The following is a 14,385-nucleotide window of genomic DNA, read 5'->3' as shown; positions in this document are numbered from 1 at the left end:
TGGGACCTTGGGGGTCTTGGCTTCCACTGGCATTGCTGGGGGAGGTGGTTGGCTTTATCCCCAGCAGATGTGACAGTCCTGTCCCCTGTTCGGTCCTCTCTGAGATCACCTTGCCAGGGCTTACTGGAGGGGTGTCTTAATTACCTTTTCTCATTGCTAAGACAAAATACGTACCCAATGCCCAAAGTTAAATGAAGAAAGGTTTATTTCAGTTCACAGTTTGTAGGGGTTTCAGTCTGTAGTCAGCTAGCTCCAAGGCAGGGTGGCATGGCAGAGGGGCATCGCAGGGGAAAAACGGTTTATGGCATGGCAGGCAGCAAAAGCAGCAGCAGCAGCAGCCTGCCTTCTCTTTCTCACTTTATATTCCATCCAGGATTGGGGATTTAGCTCAGTGGTTCCAGTGCCTGCTTTGCAAGTGCGAGGACCCAAGTTTGATCCCTGGTACCAGAAAAAAAAAAAAAAAAGAATAGTATATTCCATCCAAGCTGTAAGCCTATGGATTGGTACCACCCATTCCCAGCGTGGGGCACCCTTAATCCCAACATCACACCCTTAATTCGAGATCATACCCTTAATCCACATACCCTAATTTTCACACCCTACTCTAGCTGCCTTTGAAACTCCCCACCTATGACCACGTGAGGCTTTGTGTGGGGACACCTAGCTACAAGCCATAACAGAGGGACTCATTACATCTGGGTGAGGGTGATGTCTTCCTGCTCAGCCTTGGATGGGGGTGGGGGACTGTGCTTTTTCCCTTGACTTTGAGTTGGAACAGGTCAATCACTGTCTAAAAGTTTTTTGGCTTGTTGAGTTTGCCCCTTTCATGGTCTTTTGCCTACAGAGAGCAAGTGTCTTTTTTGGCTTTTGTGCCTGTTCCTCTTGGTGTTGATGAGTTGCCGGTTTCTGCAGCACCCAGTCCACGGTGTATGAGGTAAAGAGCAAACCCAGGGAGTCACCATGTGTCATTCTTCACATCCCGCAGTCACTAGCTGGTCTGCCTTCTCTTGCTTTCCAAGACTTCTTTGCTTTATATGTGATGAGCGGGATTTTTAGCTAAATTGAGCAGAAAGAATAGGAAAAAGTCTATCCCCATCTTAGTCTGGAACCTCTATATGAAATTTTAAATTACCTACTAACGGTAAGTAAAAGAGACAAGTGGGATTAATTTTAATGTTTTATTTAACCTAGCATTCTAAAATATTATTTCAGCATATATTCAAACTTGTAAAAATTATTAATAAGCTATTTTCCATTCTTGAGGGGCTGGGCTTTGTAGCACTGGGGATCAAACCCATAGCCTTAACACAGGCTCAGCTATTTACATTTTCTTAATACTCTGAGTCTTCACCGGCAGTGTGTGTTTTATGGGTATAGCCCATGTTGTCTTGGAATAGCCAGATTTCAAATGCTCAGTAGCCACATGAGGCTGCTGGCTGCCACACTGAACCATGCAGCTCTCAACGTGACATTTGCTAATATTTTCCTAAATTTGCTTCTCTGTCTTATCCCTCCACCGTGCACACACACCTCTTCTTGTTGAACCCTGTGATGGTAAGTTGCTGACAGCGAGCTTGCCCCTCAGTCACTGCTTTCCACATGGTTTCAGTTCCTTCTCTGTTGCCTGACCAGAGCTGTCTGTCTCTCCACAGATCCCCCAATTTAGAGGCCCCCAGGCTCTGGGGCCGGTTCCCACTGCCATTGGTGTGAGCATAGCGATAGACAAGATATTTGCTGCCGTCCTCAACATGGAAGAACCTGTAAGTCCAGCTTTGCTTTCCAGCATGCTTTCAAACAGTTCATTTCTAAAAGTATTATTTGCTTTTTCATAGCTGAGCAAAAGAAAACAAACTTAGATTCTCCCGCTATCATCTCACACACTACATAGGCGGTGCTGTAGCAGCAGACAGCTGTGTACCCTTAGATCTGTTCAGTCTGACGATGTCTGCTAGGTGGAGACACCAGATCCCAAGGGTCGAGGACTCCGTCCCTGTGACTGCCCCCCACTCATGACTTCTGATGCCATTTGCAAGCCCCGTTGTTGTATCTGTGCTTCTGACTGACCGGCTATAAATCATGGTTCCTATAACTTCCCCCTGGCTTTGACTCTTTGGTCAGAGCAGTTCACAGAACTCAGGAAACTTTTACTAGCATTTCTGCGCTATGAGAACAGATGTCACAAAGGCTGAAAGTGATGAGTTGCAAAGAATAAGGGTCTTTGGAGCGGTCACTGAGCTCATGTGCCTTCCTGAGACTTGCTGCCCACCAGAACCTTCCACCAGCTCTTTAGGTGCTTTTGGAACCTTCTGCTTTTGAGGTTTTATAGAGGTTTCCTTGCTTGTTTGTTTGTTTTTCAGTTTTTTTGAGACAGAGTCTTACTATGTAGTTGAGATTGACCTGGAACTCACTGTGTAGTCCAGGCTGGTCTCAAACTCACAGCAATCCTCCTGCCTCAGCCTCCCGAGTGCTGCGATTACAGACGTGCGCCACTACGCCCGGCTATAGAGGTTTCCTGGCACAGACATGATTGAGTATAGTTTTGGTCACTGGTAATCACCTTAACCTCCAGTACCCGTGTCCTCCCCTAGGGTTGAGGGGCGGGGTTGGCTGAAAAGTTCCAATCCTTTAATCCTGCCTTGGTCTTCCCAGTACCACTTTGAAGATTCCAGGGATTTTAGGACGTGTATGCCAGGAAATGAGGAAGAAGACCACACAGATATTTCAGCTATGGCTGCTGTAGACTGAGGACTTTAGAAATAGTCCTGCACACCACAGATAAGCCAGGTGTTGATGTCAGTCCTTACAACCTACTCCTTGCCCTCTTCCCTCCAATGAGGAGATCTCAGACAACCCACCTGTCCTCTCCTGGCCTCACTGTCCTCATCAGTGAGGTACTATGTAAAAATGAGATGTTCCCATGGTTCACAGACTTGTTAAACTTCTTGTCTAAATTCCTATAGTCTCTGAAGCTAGAGATGTTCTTTTTTTTTCCTCGTGTTTCAGGCAAGATTCATTTTCCCAGCAGTAAAAATATCTTCCTGATGCCTCAGGGTAGTTGAATTTTCTATCTTAAAATATGAATGTAAAAGTCTCTTGAAGTATGAAACCTTGCACACACCACTGCTGCCTGTCTGCGCCGGTGTGACGCCTCTTCGCTGGGCCCGTCCCACACCCATCCCTGCAGAGTTTGCCTCCAAGTATAACTGCTCTGTTTCTATGCAGGTTACAATAAGCTCTTGTGACCTTCTGATTGTAAGTGTTGGCCAGATGTCCATGTCCAGGGCCATCAACCTAACCCAGAAGCTCTGGGCAGCGGGAATCACAGCAGAAATCATGTACGACTGGTCACAGGTAATGGGACAGGACGCTCCTGGGTGTGGAATGCACGGTTATGGCTTCTGGACCAGCAGTGCTCACACTGTTACATTCTGTCAAAGTCTTTATCTCGGTGGTTAGAGTTGCTACCTATATTAATTTATGACTGCAATAGTAACATTTCCACAGTCTTCTTAGTGGCTTGAAATGCCATCGGAAAGCTGTCTCACTGGACTAAAATCAAGGCATCTGCAGTTTGGCCCCTCTGTGGCCCCCGGTGGCCTCCTGCATTCCCTGGCACTCGGCCCCTTTCCACCTGGAAGCCCCACCACCTGGCACCTGTGTAGTGTACTTTTTGGCAGCCTCCATTAGACTTGGGAGCTATTGAGAGCCTCTTACTGGGTCTGCCACACTGATTGTTCATGGCCTCTTAGAGCAGTCGTGAATGTAACAAAGGCAAAAGGGGTGTTGTTCTTCCTTTGAAATCTGCTCTCTTGCTTAATAGCTCTGTCCCCCAAAGTCAGCGCATTTAGTAATTTGCTCTGGGGTTGTGACGGGGAACAGTCTTGCGTTCTCCTTGATGACCGGAATCAGGTCCAGGTACTCTGTGTGTATTTGAAGGGCTGTGTTTCTTTGTTTCAGTCCCAGGAGGAATTACAGGAGTACTGCAGACATCATGAAATCACCTATGTGGCCCTTGTCTCAGATAAAGAAGGAAGCCATGTCAAGGTAAAGGATCTAGGAAGTGTTTGAAAATTTAACAGCAGATTGGCTAAACGGTACTACCTATGCCGCACTCACTTTGCCAAATGAGGCCTTGGTCTTGTGTGGGGATGGAAACCATTACCTCAGTGCTCCCTGTGAAATGCTGGGCTTCTTCCTGAAGAAAGTGTATAAATGGCAAACCTTTTAGAGTTTTCAGTGATACAAGGATCCTGTTGCAGCACGCAAGCCACTGGTTCGCCACCTCTGGTATAGACATTGAAGAATCATCTGAACACTTTTCTTAGAGCTTTAAAAACAAAACAACAGCTAGGCAGAGTGGCGCATGAGTGTAATCCTGGCTACTGAAGAAGCCAGAGCAGGGAGATAGAAAATTCAAGGCCAGCCTGGGATACACAGCATACATATGGGATACCCTGTCTCGGAAAAGGTTAAAAAGGGCTGGAGATGGAGCTCCCTGGCAGAAGACCTCCCTAACATGCTCAAGGCCCTCAGTCTAATTCCCAACACTAGAACAGAACAGAACAAATCAAATCTGTGGGTGCAGCTTCTTCCTACTTTTCTCTCCTCTTTTTCTCCATCTAAGAAATTAAGAATAAGTAGAGCTATCCCTGCTAATTGGCATCTTTTCTGACTGCTTTCTAACTAAGTTTACATTGTTGTATTTGACTAAAAAATCTTCATAAATGTGCCACCTTATTTCCTTTTTTTCTAATTATTTTTTAAGGGAAAATAATCAACTTTAATCATTTTTCCTGTGTTTTTCTTATAGTGTAGTTTTGATAGCCATGTGTTTTGGGCCTCATAAAATGAGCTGGATAGTGTTCTCCTGTTTTCTGTAAGATTTTTTGTACAATCAGTATTAGAATTGAACCCTCAAGTATTTGGTAGAATTTACCAGAACAGCCCGATGGACCTTGAACCTACATGAAAAGCCATTCAGGCTGCCTCTCTTCTTTTTTTCTTTTATTGTTATTGTTGTTTTTTGAGTCAGGGTTCAAGCTGGCCTCCAGCTCAATAATCCTCCTGTCTCACCTCCTGCACGCTGGAATGAAAGGCCTTCACTACCACACCCCGGCTTGCCTTTATTTTAGACTGAACTCAAGTAGTTTGTCTTTCCCAGGATTTTCCCCCTGTGCCTAAGATTTCAGATATTCCCTTGTTATATTTTCACTGTTCCTGGGATCTGTAGTGATGTCCTCTCTTTTATCCCTAATATCGGTAATTTGTCTTCATTCATCTTCCTGATCAGCTTGGCTAGGGGTTGGTTGATCAGTTTGTCTTTTTAGAAAATTAGATTTTGATGTCATTTCTTTGTTTTTTTGTTTGCTCATTTGTTTTTGGTTTTACTGATCTCCACTTTTTATTATTTTCTTCTGCTTACTTGGATTTAGTTTATTCTTTTTATAAATTTTTTAACTGTAACTTTTTAATTTACAGTCAGATTTTTTGGTCATCTCCCATTATGTTCATTGGTATAATTTAAGTGTAATATACAGTTACATTAATCATTGAAATCTTGTACCTTTACATAACATATCTTGGTTCTTTTTTCCTCATTCCCCTGCCCACTCTTTACCCCCTCCACCCTACCTATTTACAAAGACTTAGTTTCCATGTTTTCCTTTTCTCATATTTTTTCTTTTCCCATCTTACCTTTCTCCAAGCCCTCTAACTTCCCCTACTCCTTTAGAACTTTTCTTCCTATTACACAATATCAATTATACTTTTGGATTTTCACACCAGAGAAAGTATTCCGTATTGACATATGTGTATCCTGTTAATTTCACTTAAGAGTGTGACTTCAGTGAGCATCCATTTTTTTGGAGAATCCATGTGCAACCAAAAAAGAATGTATATTCTGATTTTGTGGGGTGGAACACTCTGTAGACATCTGTTAAAACCATTTGTTCAAAAGCTTGCTTCAGGGCTGGGGATTTAGCTCAGTGGTTCTGACACCTGCCTCACAAGCACAATGACCTGAGTTCGATCCCCCATACCAAAAAAAAAAAAACCAGTTTGGTTCAATTCTAGTATTTCATTGTTAATTTTTTGTGTAGATGATCTGTCTATTTGTGACAATGGGGTATTGAGGTTCCCACTACAATTGTATTAGTGTTTATTTGGTGTTTCATGTCCTTAATATTTGTTTTGTATAGTTGAGGGTATTAATATTTAGTTCATATATATTTATGATTGTCATCTCTTCCTCTTGGATTGTTCCCTTTACAAGGATGTAGTGATCTTCTTTGTCTCTCTTAATTAGTTTTGGTTTGACATTTACTTTGTCTCCAGATAAGATAGTTACCCCTGCTTTTTTCCGGGTTCCTGTCGCATGGAGAATTGTTTTTTCCATCCTTTTACTTTCAGTCAGTGAGTTTCTTTTATAACTAGGTGCATTTCTTGTGTAGAGCATATTGTTGGATTTTACTTTTTAATACTCTACCAATCTATTTCTTTTGATTGGTGAATTAAGACCATTAACATTGATAGTTTTAAGTGATATGTATTGACTTATCATTGTCACGTTATTTTCCTATTGTTGTTTCTTTTTTATTTTTTCCCCCTCTCCCTATAATTTCTTGCCTTGCCTGATGAATTTGCTCTGTTGGGCCTCACCGACTTGCGACCTTCATTGTCTTTTTCTAGGATATTGTTTACAGTTGTTTGGAGTGCTGGTTTGGTATTCGTGAAGTTTCTCAGGTGTTCTTTGTCATGGAAGTATCTTATTTCCCCTTCAATTTTGAAAGATAGTTTTGCAGGATACATCAGTCTAGGTTGGAGGCTGTTTTCTTTTTTTGTTGTTGTTGTTGCTGTTTTTGTTTTTTTTTTTGGTACCAGGGATCGAACTCAGGTCCTTGTGCTTGCAAGGCAGGCCACTGAACCACTGAGCTAAATCCCCAGCCCGAGACTGTTTTCTTTTAAGGCTTGAAATACCTCACTCCAGGCTCTCCTGGACTTGAGGGTTTGTGTTGAAAAGTCTTCTGATTCTGATGGGCTTTCCTTTGCATGTGATTTGTTTCTTTTCTCTAACTGCTTGTAGTATTCTGTTCTTCTGTTGGGTTTCTGGGATCTTAGCTATTATATGTCTAGGTGTTGATTTTTTTGGATCGTGACTAGTTGGAGTCCTATATGCCTCACCTATCTGTATGTCATCCCTCTTTGATGAAATATTTACAGGAATTTCTCTGAAATAAAAAATCACAGTGTATCCTTATCCACATTATTCATTACATCTGGCATCACGACTTCTGACTTGTACGTGGCCCAGATGTAGTGGCAACAGAAAACCCACCTCCAGCGTAGCCTCAGAAGGGTAACATGCCCTGCTGCTCCAAGGTCTACACATCGTACTGGTCCTGCAGTCCCAGTACTGCATATCTGAGCATTTCTTCTCTCTGAGTTTTTCTGTGTTTGACTCTCCAGTTCTTGAACCACGTTCTTAGGTGTCGATTTTCTTTTGACAGCTTCATCATTTCCCCCTGAGGTCTTTTACACTCTCCCATGAGCTTCCGTGTCTCGGTAACACTGAGTGAAACACAGCGGTTTTGGCATGGATCCACCTTGTTTGGATATATTCAGTGGAACAGCTCTGCTAGCTTCCATATAATTCCATTTATCCTTTTCATTTGACATTTCAAATGCACATGTCAGTTTAGAATCCATTAATTTTTCAGGTTTTGCCTTTTTCCACACTGCTTCCATATCCGAAGTGTTGGTGGAGCATACATTGTCTGTGCCATAAACTTGTGTTTGCTCTTTTGGATCATAGTCAAAGAGCTGTAACATTACCGAAACGGTCGCCGTCGACCCTGGGTCAATAATTCCACTGATGGGCCTCACACGGTACCAGCGGGGTGCTATAGTCTTCACTTTTCTGTCTGACAGATTTCATAGTTTAAGATTTGTAGTGACTACATCTGTGAAGGGGCCTCACATACTGCTGCCGTCGTACTCGTCAAAAGACTGCACACTGACTTCCAAGAGGAAATTCACTTTCCGCTTAACTGCAGGCAGGCAGACTCTTGTTTTGTGTAGATCTTCACACCACCAATAGTGCTTTTAAAAAGCAAGAAGATGCTCAGTCGACCTCTTCCCCGAAGTGCCCCACAGCCCAGACAGCCAGCGGCTGCAGGTGAGCAGGATCGCAAGTCACCGGTGGCCCCAGCAGGCTCCAGAGTCCTCCGGGCTAGGCCAGGCCTGGCCGCTCACAGGTGCCCTGGGGCACAGGGCAGCCAGGATGCAGCCAGGCAGTGGACCCCACCTTCCTTTTTAAACTGTGGGACTTTCAATCAGGGGCTAACAAACTATGTTCAAATCCAGGCTACACCTATTTTTCTGTGGCCTTTGAGCTAGGAATCATTTTTATACTTTGTTGAGAGAGAATTGAACGTGAAGAAACTGAATGGCCGGGGATGGTGGTGCACACACACCTGTAACACTGACTGTTTAGGAGAAGAAGACAGGAGGATTGCAAATTCGAGCCCAGCCAGGGCCCCTTGGTGAGACCCTGTCCCAAAATAAAACAAAAAGGGCTGGGGATATTGTTCAATGAGAAGGCCCTCGGTGCAATCCCTAGTACTAGGGGAAAAAAAAGCATTGTGTGGCTCTTTACAGAAGAAAAAAAAATTGCTAGTACTTGGCTTAATTCACTGATTTTCTAAGTATCAGACTTTAACATACATGTTACTCTAGGTCAGTCCTGAGCTAGTTGCATCCCTTTCATTATTTTATGAAGCACTTCTGTTTTCACTCAGTTCAGAACATTTTCTAATTTCCTTTGAATCGTAGATTATAGAATGTGTGATTTAATTTCTAAATGTTTGGGGTTTTTTTCCAATATCTTTACTGATTTTTAGCTCAATTCCACTGTGACCAGAGAACATACTTTGTAGTATTTCAGTTTTTCATTGTGGGAAATTGGGATATGTACATAACACATTTTAATTCTTTTTATTTCCTCTCCCCCTTCCCTCTCTCCCCTATCTTCCATCTCTAGATCCCCTTCCCATTTACAAAAGATCTCATTGTTTCTCATTCCTATATTTTATTTTCTTCTTTAAAATATTTATACTTTGAGTTTCTCATATAAAAGAAACCATGCAATATTTATGCATGTGTGTCTGACTTACTCCACTTAACACTGTTGTCTCATAGTATATTCATTTTCCTACAGATGACTCAGATTTCTTTCTTTATGGGTAAATAGTACTCCATTGTGTATAAATACTCCATTTTCTTTTTCCATTCATTTGCTGATGAATATACAGGCTGCTTCCAAGATTTAGCTGTTATGAATTGTGCTGCTATAAACATGAGTATACATGTCTCATTGTAATATATTTTTAACTCTTTGGGGGAAGATACCTAGAAGGAAATAATGGAATCAGGAATAATGGGATCAAAGGAAATTTCCATTTTTAGTTTTTTGAGGAATATCCACACTGATCTCCATGGTGGTCATACCAGTTTACATTCCCACCAACAATATAGGAGAGTGCCTTTTTCTCCACAGTCTAGCCAGCATTTGTTGTTACTTAATTTCTTTATGATAGTCATTCTTCCCACAGTGAGATGGTATCTCAATGTAGTTTTAATTTTTATTTCTTTAATGGCAAAGATGTTGAAGCTTTTTTCATGGATTTATTGGCCATTTGTACTTCTTCTGAGAAACACCTGTTCATTTCAGTTGCCCAGTCTTTTATTTTTGGGGGGTCTAATTTTTCTTGAGTTCTTTGTATATTCTAGATATTAGTCCTGTAGCAGAGGAGTAGCTTGTAAAAACTTTTTGCTGTTCTGTAGGTTATCTCTTCACTCTGTTGGTTATTTCCTTTGCTGTGCAGAAGCTTTTTAATTTGATATGATCCCACTTGTTGATTCCCTTTTTTGTTTGTTTGTTTGTTTTGTTTTGTTTTTGTTTTTTGAGACAGGGTCCCACTATGTAGTTGAGACTGACCTGGAACTCACAGCGATCCTCCTGCCTCAGCCTCCTGAGTGCTGGGATTACAGGCATGTGCCACCATGCCTGGCCCATTTGTTGATTCTTGATGTTATTTCTTGTGCTGTTGGGGTTCTGTTCAGAACCTGCACCTATGTCTTCAAGAGTTTTGCCTATTTTATCTTCCAGCAGATTGTTTCTGTTTAGATCTTTGATCCCTGTTGTGGCTTAGTCTCGATGTTCCCCCCCAAAGCCTCATGGGCTCATAGATGGGGCTTTTTGGAAGTATCTGAACCTAGGGTGTGTGAGTATGAATTAAGGGTGTTGATGACTAATTCAGTCTGCTGGTTGGCTTAGCATAGGTTTGGGTGTAGATATTGAGAAGACCTACTCTGGGAATGGTAGCACCATCCAGTAGGCTTGTGGTTTGGATGGGATTAAAGGGAAAGGGGGGCTTGCTGCTTCCTGTCTCCATTCCATGGACTGTTTCTCCTCTTCCATGCCCCTCTGCCATGCCACCCTGCCTTGGAGCCAGCTGACTACAGACTTAAACCTCTAGAAACTGTAAGGTAAAATAAACCTTTCCTCCTTTAATTTGTAGGTATCTTGTATTTTGTCCCAACAATGAGAAAAGTAACTAAGGCAGACCATTTTTATTTTAGTTTAGTACATAGTGAAACATGTATCTACTCGTATGCATAACCAATTCTTGCAGCACCACTTTTTAAAGAGCCTGTCTTTCCTCCAATATATGTTTTTGGCCCTTCTGTCAAAGATCAGGTGGCCGAATGTGTTTGGGGTTGTTTCTGCATTCTCTGTTCTGTTCCACTGATCCATGTCTGTTTTTGTGTCAAAACTGTAGCTTTGGAATATAACTTGAAGTCAGGTATATTATGATATGTCCTGCTTTGCTTTTGTTGTCCAGGATTGCTTTTGCTATTCTGGGTCTTTTCTTGTTCCATATGAATTTTAGGATTTTGTCTGGTTCTGTGAAGATTACTATTGGGTTTTTTTTTTGGGGGGGGGTTTGTACCAGGGATTGAACTCAGGGCCACTCAGCTAAATCCCCGGCCCTGCTATTGGTATTTCGAACAGGATTGTATATCAGTTTTGGAAGTATGGCTGTTTTGACAATATTTGTTCTTCCTATCTCTCTGATGTCCTCTTTGATTTCCTTTTTCAGAGTACTATAGTTTTCATTGCATGAAGTTTTCATGATTCTTTCTGTAATTTTTCTTGAAGCTATTGTGAATGGTATTATTTTCCTAACTTTTTTCTCAGTGCATTCATCATTTTTAATACACAAACACTGTTGGTTTTGTGGGATGATTCTGTAACTTGTTATCTTACTGAATTTGTTTATTAGTTCTAGGAGTCTTCTGATGGAATCGTTTGGGTCTTCTATGTAAAGGATCATGTCATCTATGAATAAGGATAGTTTGACTGCTTCCTTTCCTATATGTGTCTCTTTTATTTCTTTCTCTTGCCTGATTGCTCTGGCTAAAGTCTCAAATACTATATTGAACAGGAGTAGTGATATTCTTGTCTTGGTCCTGATTTTAGAGGAACATCTATCAGTTTTTCCCCATTGAATATCATGTTGGCAGTAGGTTTGTTATAAATGGCTTAATCAGATTAAGATAAGGCCCTTCTATACCAGTGGTGGTGAACCTAGGGCATATGTGCCACAGCAGGCACCCAGAGCCCTCTCTGTTGGCTCAGGAGTCAAGTTGCCCCAGCAGCCAAGCATCAGATGACAGTTTTTTTTGTTTTTTTTTTTTCCCAAACTAAAACCTCAGTATTCAAGTGTAGTTGAAGTGTTGACACTTTGTGATAAATAAGTGAGTTTTGGGTTGGATACTCAGCCTCTATCACTTTAGTCTATACCTATTTTCTTCAGGGTTTTTATTATGAATGTATGCTGGATCTTGTAAAAGGCTTTTTCTACATCTCGAGATGATCATGTGATTTTTTTTTCCCCTTGTTTCTGTTTATACAATGTATTATTTATTGATTTACATATGTTGAACCATCCTTGCATTACTGGGATGAAGCCTACTTGGTCGTGATGTATGATCTGTTTGAAATTCTATTTGCCAGTACCTTATTGAGACTTTTCTCATCTATGTTCATTAAAGAGTTGGCTTGTGGTTTTCATTTTTAGTTGAGTCCATGTCCGATTTTGGAGTCAAGGTAATACTAGCTGCCAGGAATGAGTTTGAGAGTATTCCCTCCCTTTCAGTTTCATTGAAGTATTTGAGAAGTATTGGCATTAGATCTTCCCTAAGTTCTTGTAGAATTCAGAGGTGAATCCATCAGGTCTGTTGTTTCTCCCTGTAGCTGGTAATGAATTCTTTCCACTCTTCTTGGTTTGAAAAAAGGCTTCATTTCACCATCATTTGAAAGGTATTTTTGCTAGGGAAGGAATTGAAGATTGATCATTTTATTCTTCTTTTTTCACTTTGAAGATGTTTATTTTCTTCTGATAGGATGGTTTCTGTTGAATAGTTTGCTCTGATCCTCCATAATGTTTTGTGTCTGGTTTTGTTTTTCATTTTCTGAAGTTTAATTATGATCTGCCTTGATGTGATATACTTTATATTCCTAATGCCTGGGGCTTCTTAAATTGTGGTTTTATAGCTTTCATCAAATAAGAAAATTTTCAGACATTATTTCTTCAAAGCATTTTTCAGACATTTTCAGACATTATTCCTCCAAGTTTTCCTTCAGGGACTCTAATTACTATATGTTAATCATTCAGCATTTTTCCATAGTTCACAGAGCCTCAGGTTTCTGTTTTATTTTATTGTCTTTCTGCTTTATCCTGAATAATTCAGTGACTTTTTCTTTTGCAGTATCAAATTTGCTCTTAATCCCATCCAGTGCATCTCATTTTGGATACTGCATTATTTTTCATTTGTGCAATTTATATTTGTACTTTTTTATGCCTGTCGTTTCTCATCGCATCATCATTCTTACCTCCTCTACATTTTCCAGTCCTGGGGACTGAACCCAGGACCTACACACTCAACCACAGTCTGTGTTCCTTGTTATTTTGAGATGAGGTCTCACTAAGTTGCCCAAGCCGGGCTCAAATTTGGGATCCTTCTCTCCTCAGCTTCCAAGAGTGCTAAGATTACAGGCCTGTGCCAACACACTTGCCCTTCCTTGGTACTCTTTAAAATATTTATTGTATCATCTCTGAGATTTCTGAGATTGTTTCTTTCTGTTGATGTTTTTCCTGGTTGTGAGTTATATTTCCCTATTAGTTTGTGTGCCCAGTAATTTCTGATTGTTGGACATTAAGAATTTCACATGCATTATGGAGTGCTGGGCTTTCTTGTGTTTCTGTAAATGCTGCTGGGCTTTGTTCTGGTGTGTAGGTAAGATATTTGGATCTGTTTGATGCTTTTCCGGCTTGATTTCAAGCCTTGTTAGGGCACATAGAGGACAGGCTTTGGTCTAGCACTAATTTAGCCTGCTTCCTGGGCACTACCACTCCACCTGAGCCTTGTGTGCACGGCCTCTGCACTCTGGTGTGAACAAGCACTCAACACTCAAGAGTTCCAGAAATTATTACTCCAGGTCTTGTCCTAAGCCTTGGATGCTCTCCTGTCATCCGTGAACAGATGGTTTAAGTGGGGTTCCCTACAGACCTTCAATAATCTTCATTTCTTGGCGAACAAGGAGCTATCTTCTCTCTCTTCCCCATGGTTTCCAGCCATCTTGGTCTAAATTCTAATCATCTCCTCAGCTCAATAAGACTCCTGACTCTTCTTGGAGAATTTCTCCTCCTGGTTCAGTTCCCTTTCCTGCGCTGCAGTCTGTGTCCTGGAGTGTCCTGGGCTCTGATAGGTTCCCTTCTCTCTGGAATAATAGTTCTCCACTGCTTGTTGCTCATGTCTGAAAACCATTGTTTATGTGATTGTTTCAGACAGGAGAGCATTTCCCATAGTCGGTTTCTCCTGCAGGGTATGACATCTCTGCTGTTGGTCTGCTTCCTAAGTCCAAGATGATAAATAACCCTAAATCCCACCAATAACACCTCCACAGAGCAGTAGCTCCTCCTGTAGCATTACCGACAGACAACATCTAGCCTTACTCAGTAGTTCCAGGGCCATAATGCACTGCTGTGATTATTAGCAGATTTTTAAAACTTTAATCAGAATGTGCTTCCCAAAATTTACACTAACTGGCTTTAGGTCTGCCCTCTAGCATGTTCACAATAACAAATTCCTCCTCTAAAATAAATTTTAGGAGACAGCTACCATGCCACTTACAGTGTTTTTTTATTGCTGTTGTTGTTGTTTTTAGATTGAACACAGGGTATTCACACCAAAGTACATCCCCAGCTCTTTTTAATTTGAGATAGGATCTCTCTAAGTTTCCCAGACCAGGCTTGAATTTGT

At 41.4% G+C, this 14,385-nt stretch overlaps 1 protein-coding gene and 1 pseudogene across 4 annotated transcripts in view; one reads left to right on the top strand and one right to left on the bottom strand.

The window, feature by feature from the left end:
- Eif2ak4 (eukaryotic translation initiation factor 2 alpha kinase 4) overlaps positions 1-14,385 on the top strand; it is a 119,090-nt gene that overhangs the window by 94,775 nt on the left and 9,930 nt on the right. For all 4 annotated transcript variants that reach the window (XM_033765018.1, XM_033765017.1, XM_033765020.1 and 1 more), the window contains 3 exons: positions 1,653-1,760; positions 3,223-3,351; positions 3,958-4,044. In XM_033765018.1, coding sequence (XP_033620909.1) covers positions 1,653-1,760; positions 3,223-3,351; positions 3,958-4,044 — 324 coding nt within the window. The remainder of the gene's footprint in view (positions 1-1,652; positions 1,761-3,222; positions 3,352-3,957; positions 4,045-14,385) is intronic.
- LOC104862787 lies at positions 7,380-14,052 on the bottom strand (annotated as a pseudogene).

The sequence above is a fragment of the Fukomys damarensis genome, unplaced genomic scaffold (assembly GCF_012274545.1).
Source record: "Fukomys damarensis isolate Sample0158 unplaced genomic scaffold, DMR_v1.0_HiC HiC_scaffold_17, whole genome shotgun sequence".
Lineage (NCBI taxonomy): Eukaryota > Metazoa > Chordata > Mammalia > Rodentia > Bathyergidae > Fukomys > Fukomys damarensis.
Note: the sequence above shows the minus strand (reverse complement) of the source record. Positions and strands in the feature narration are given on the sequence as shown.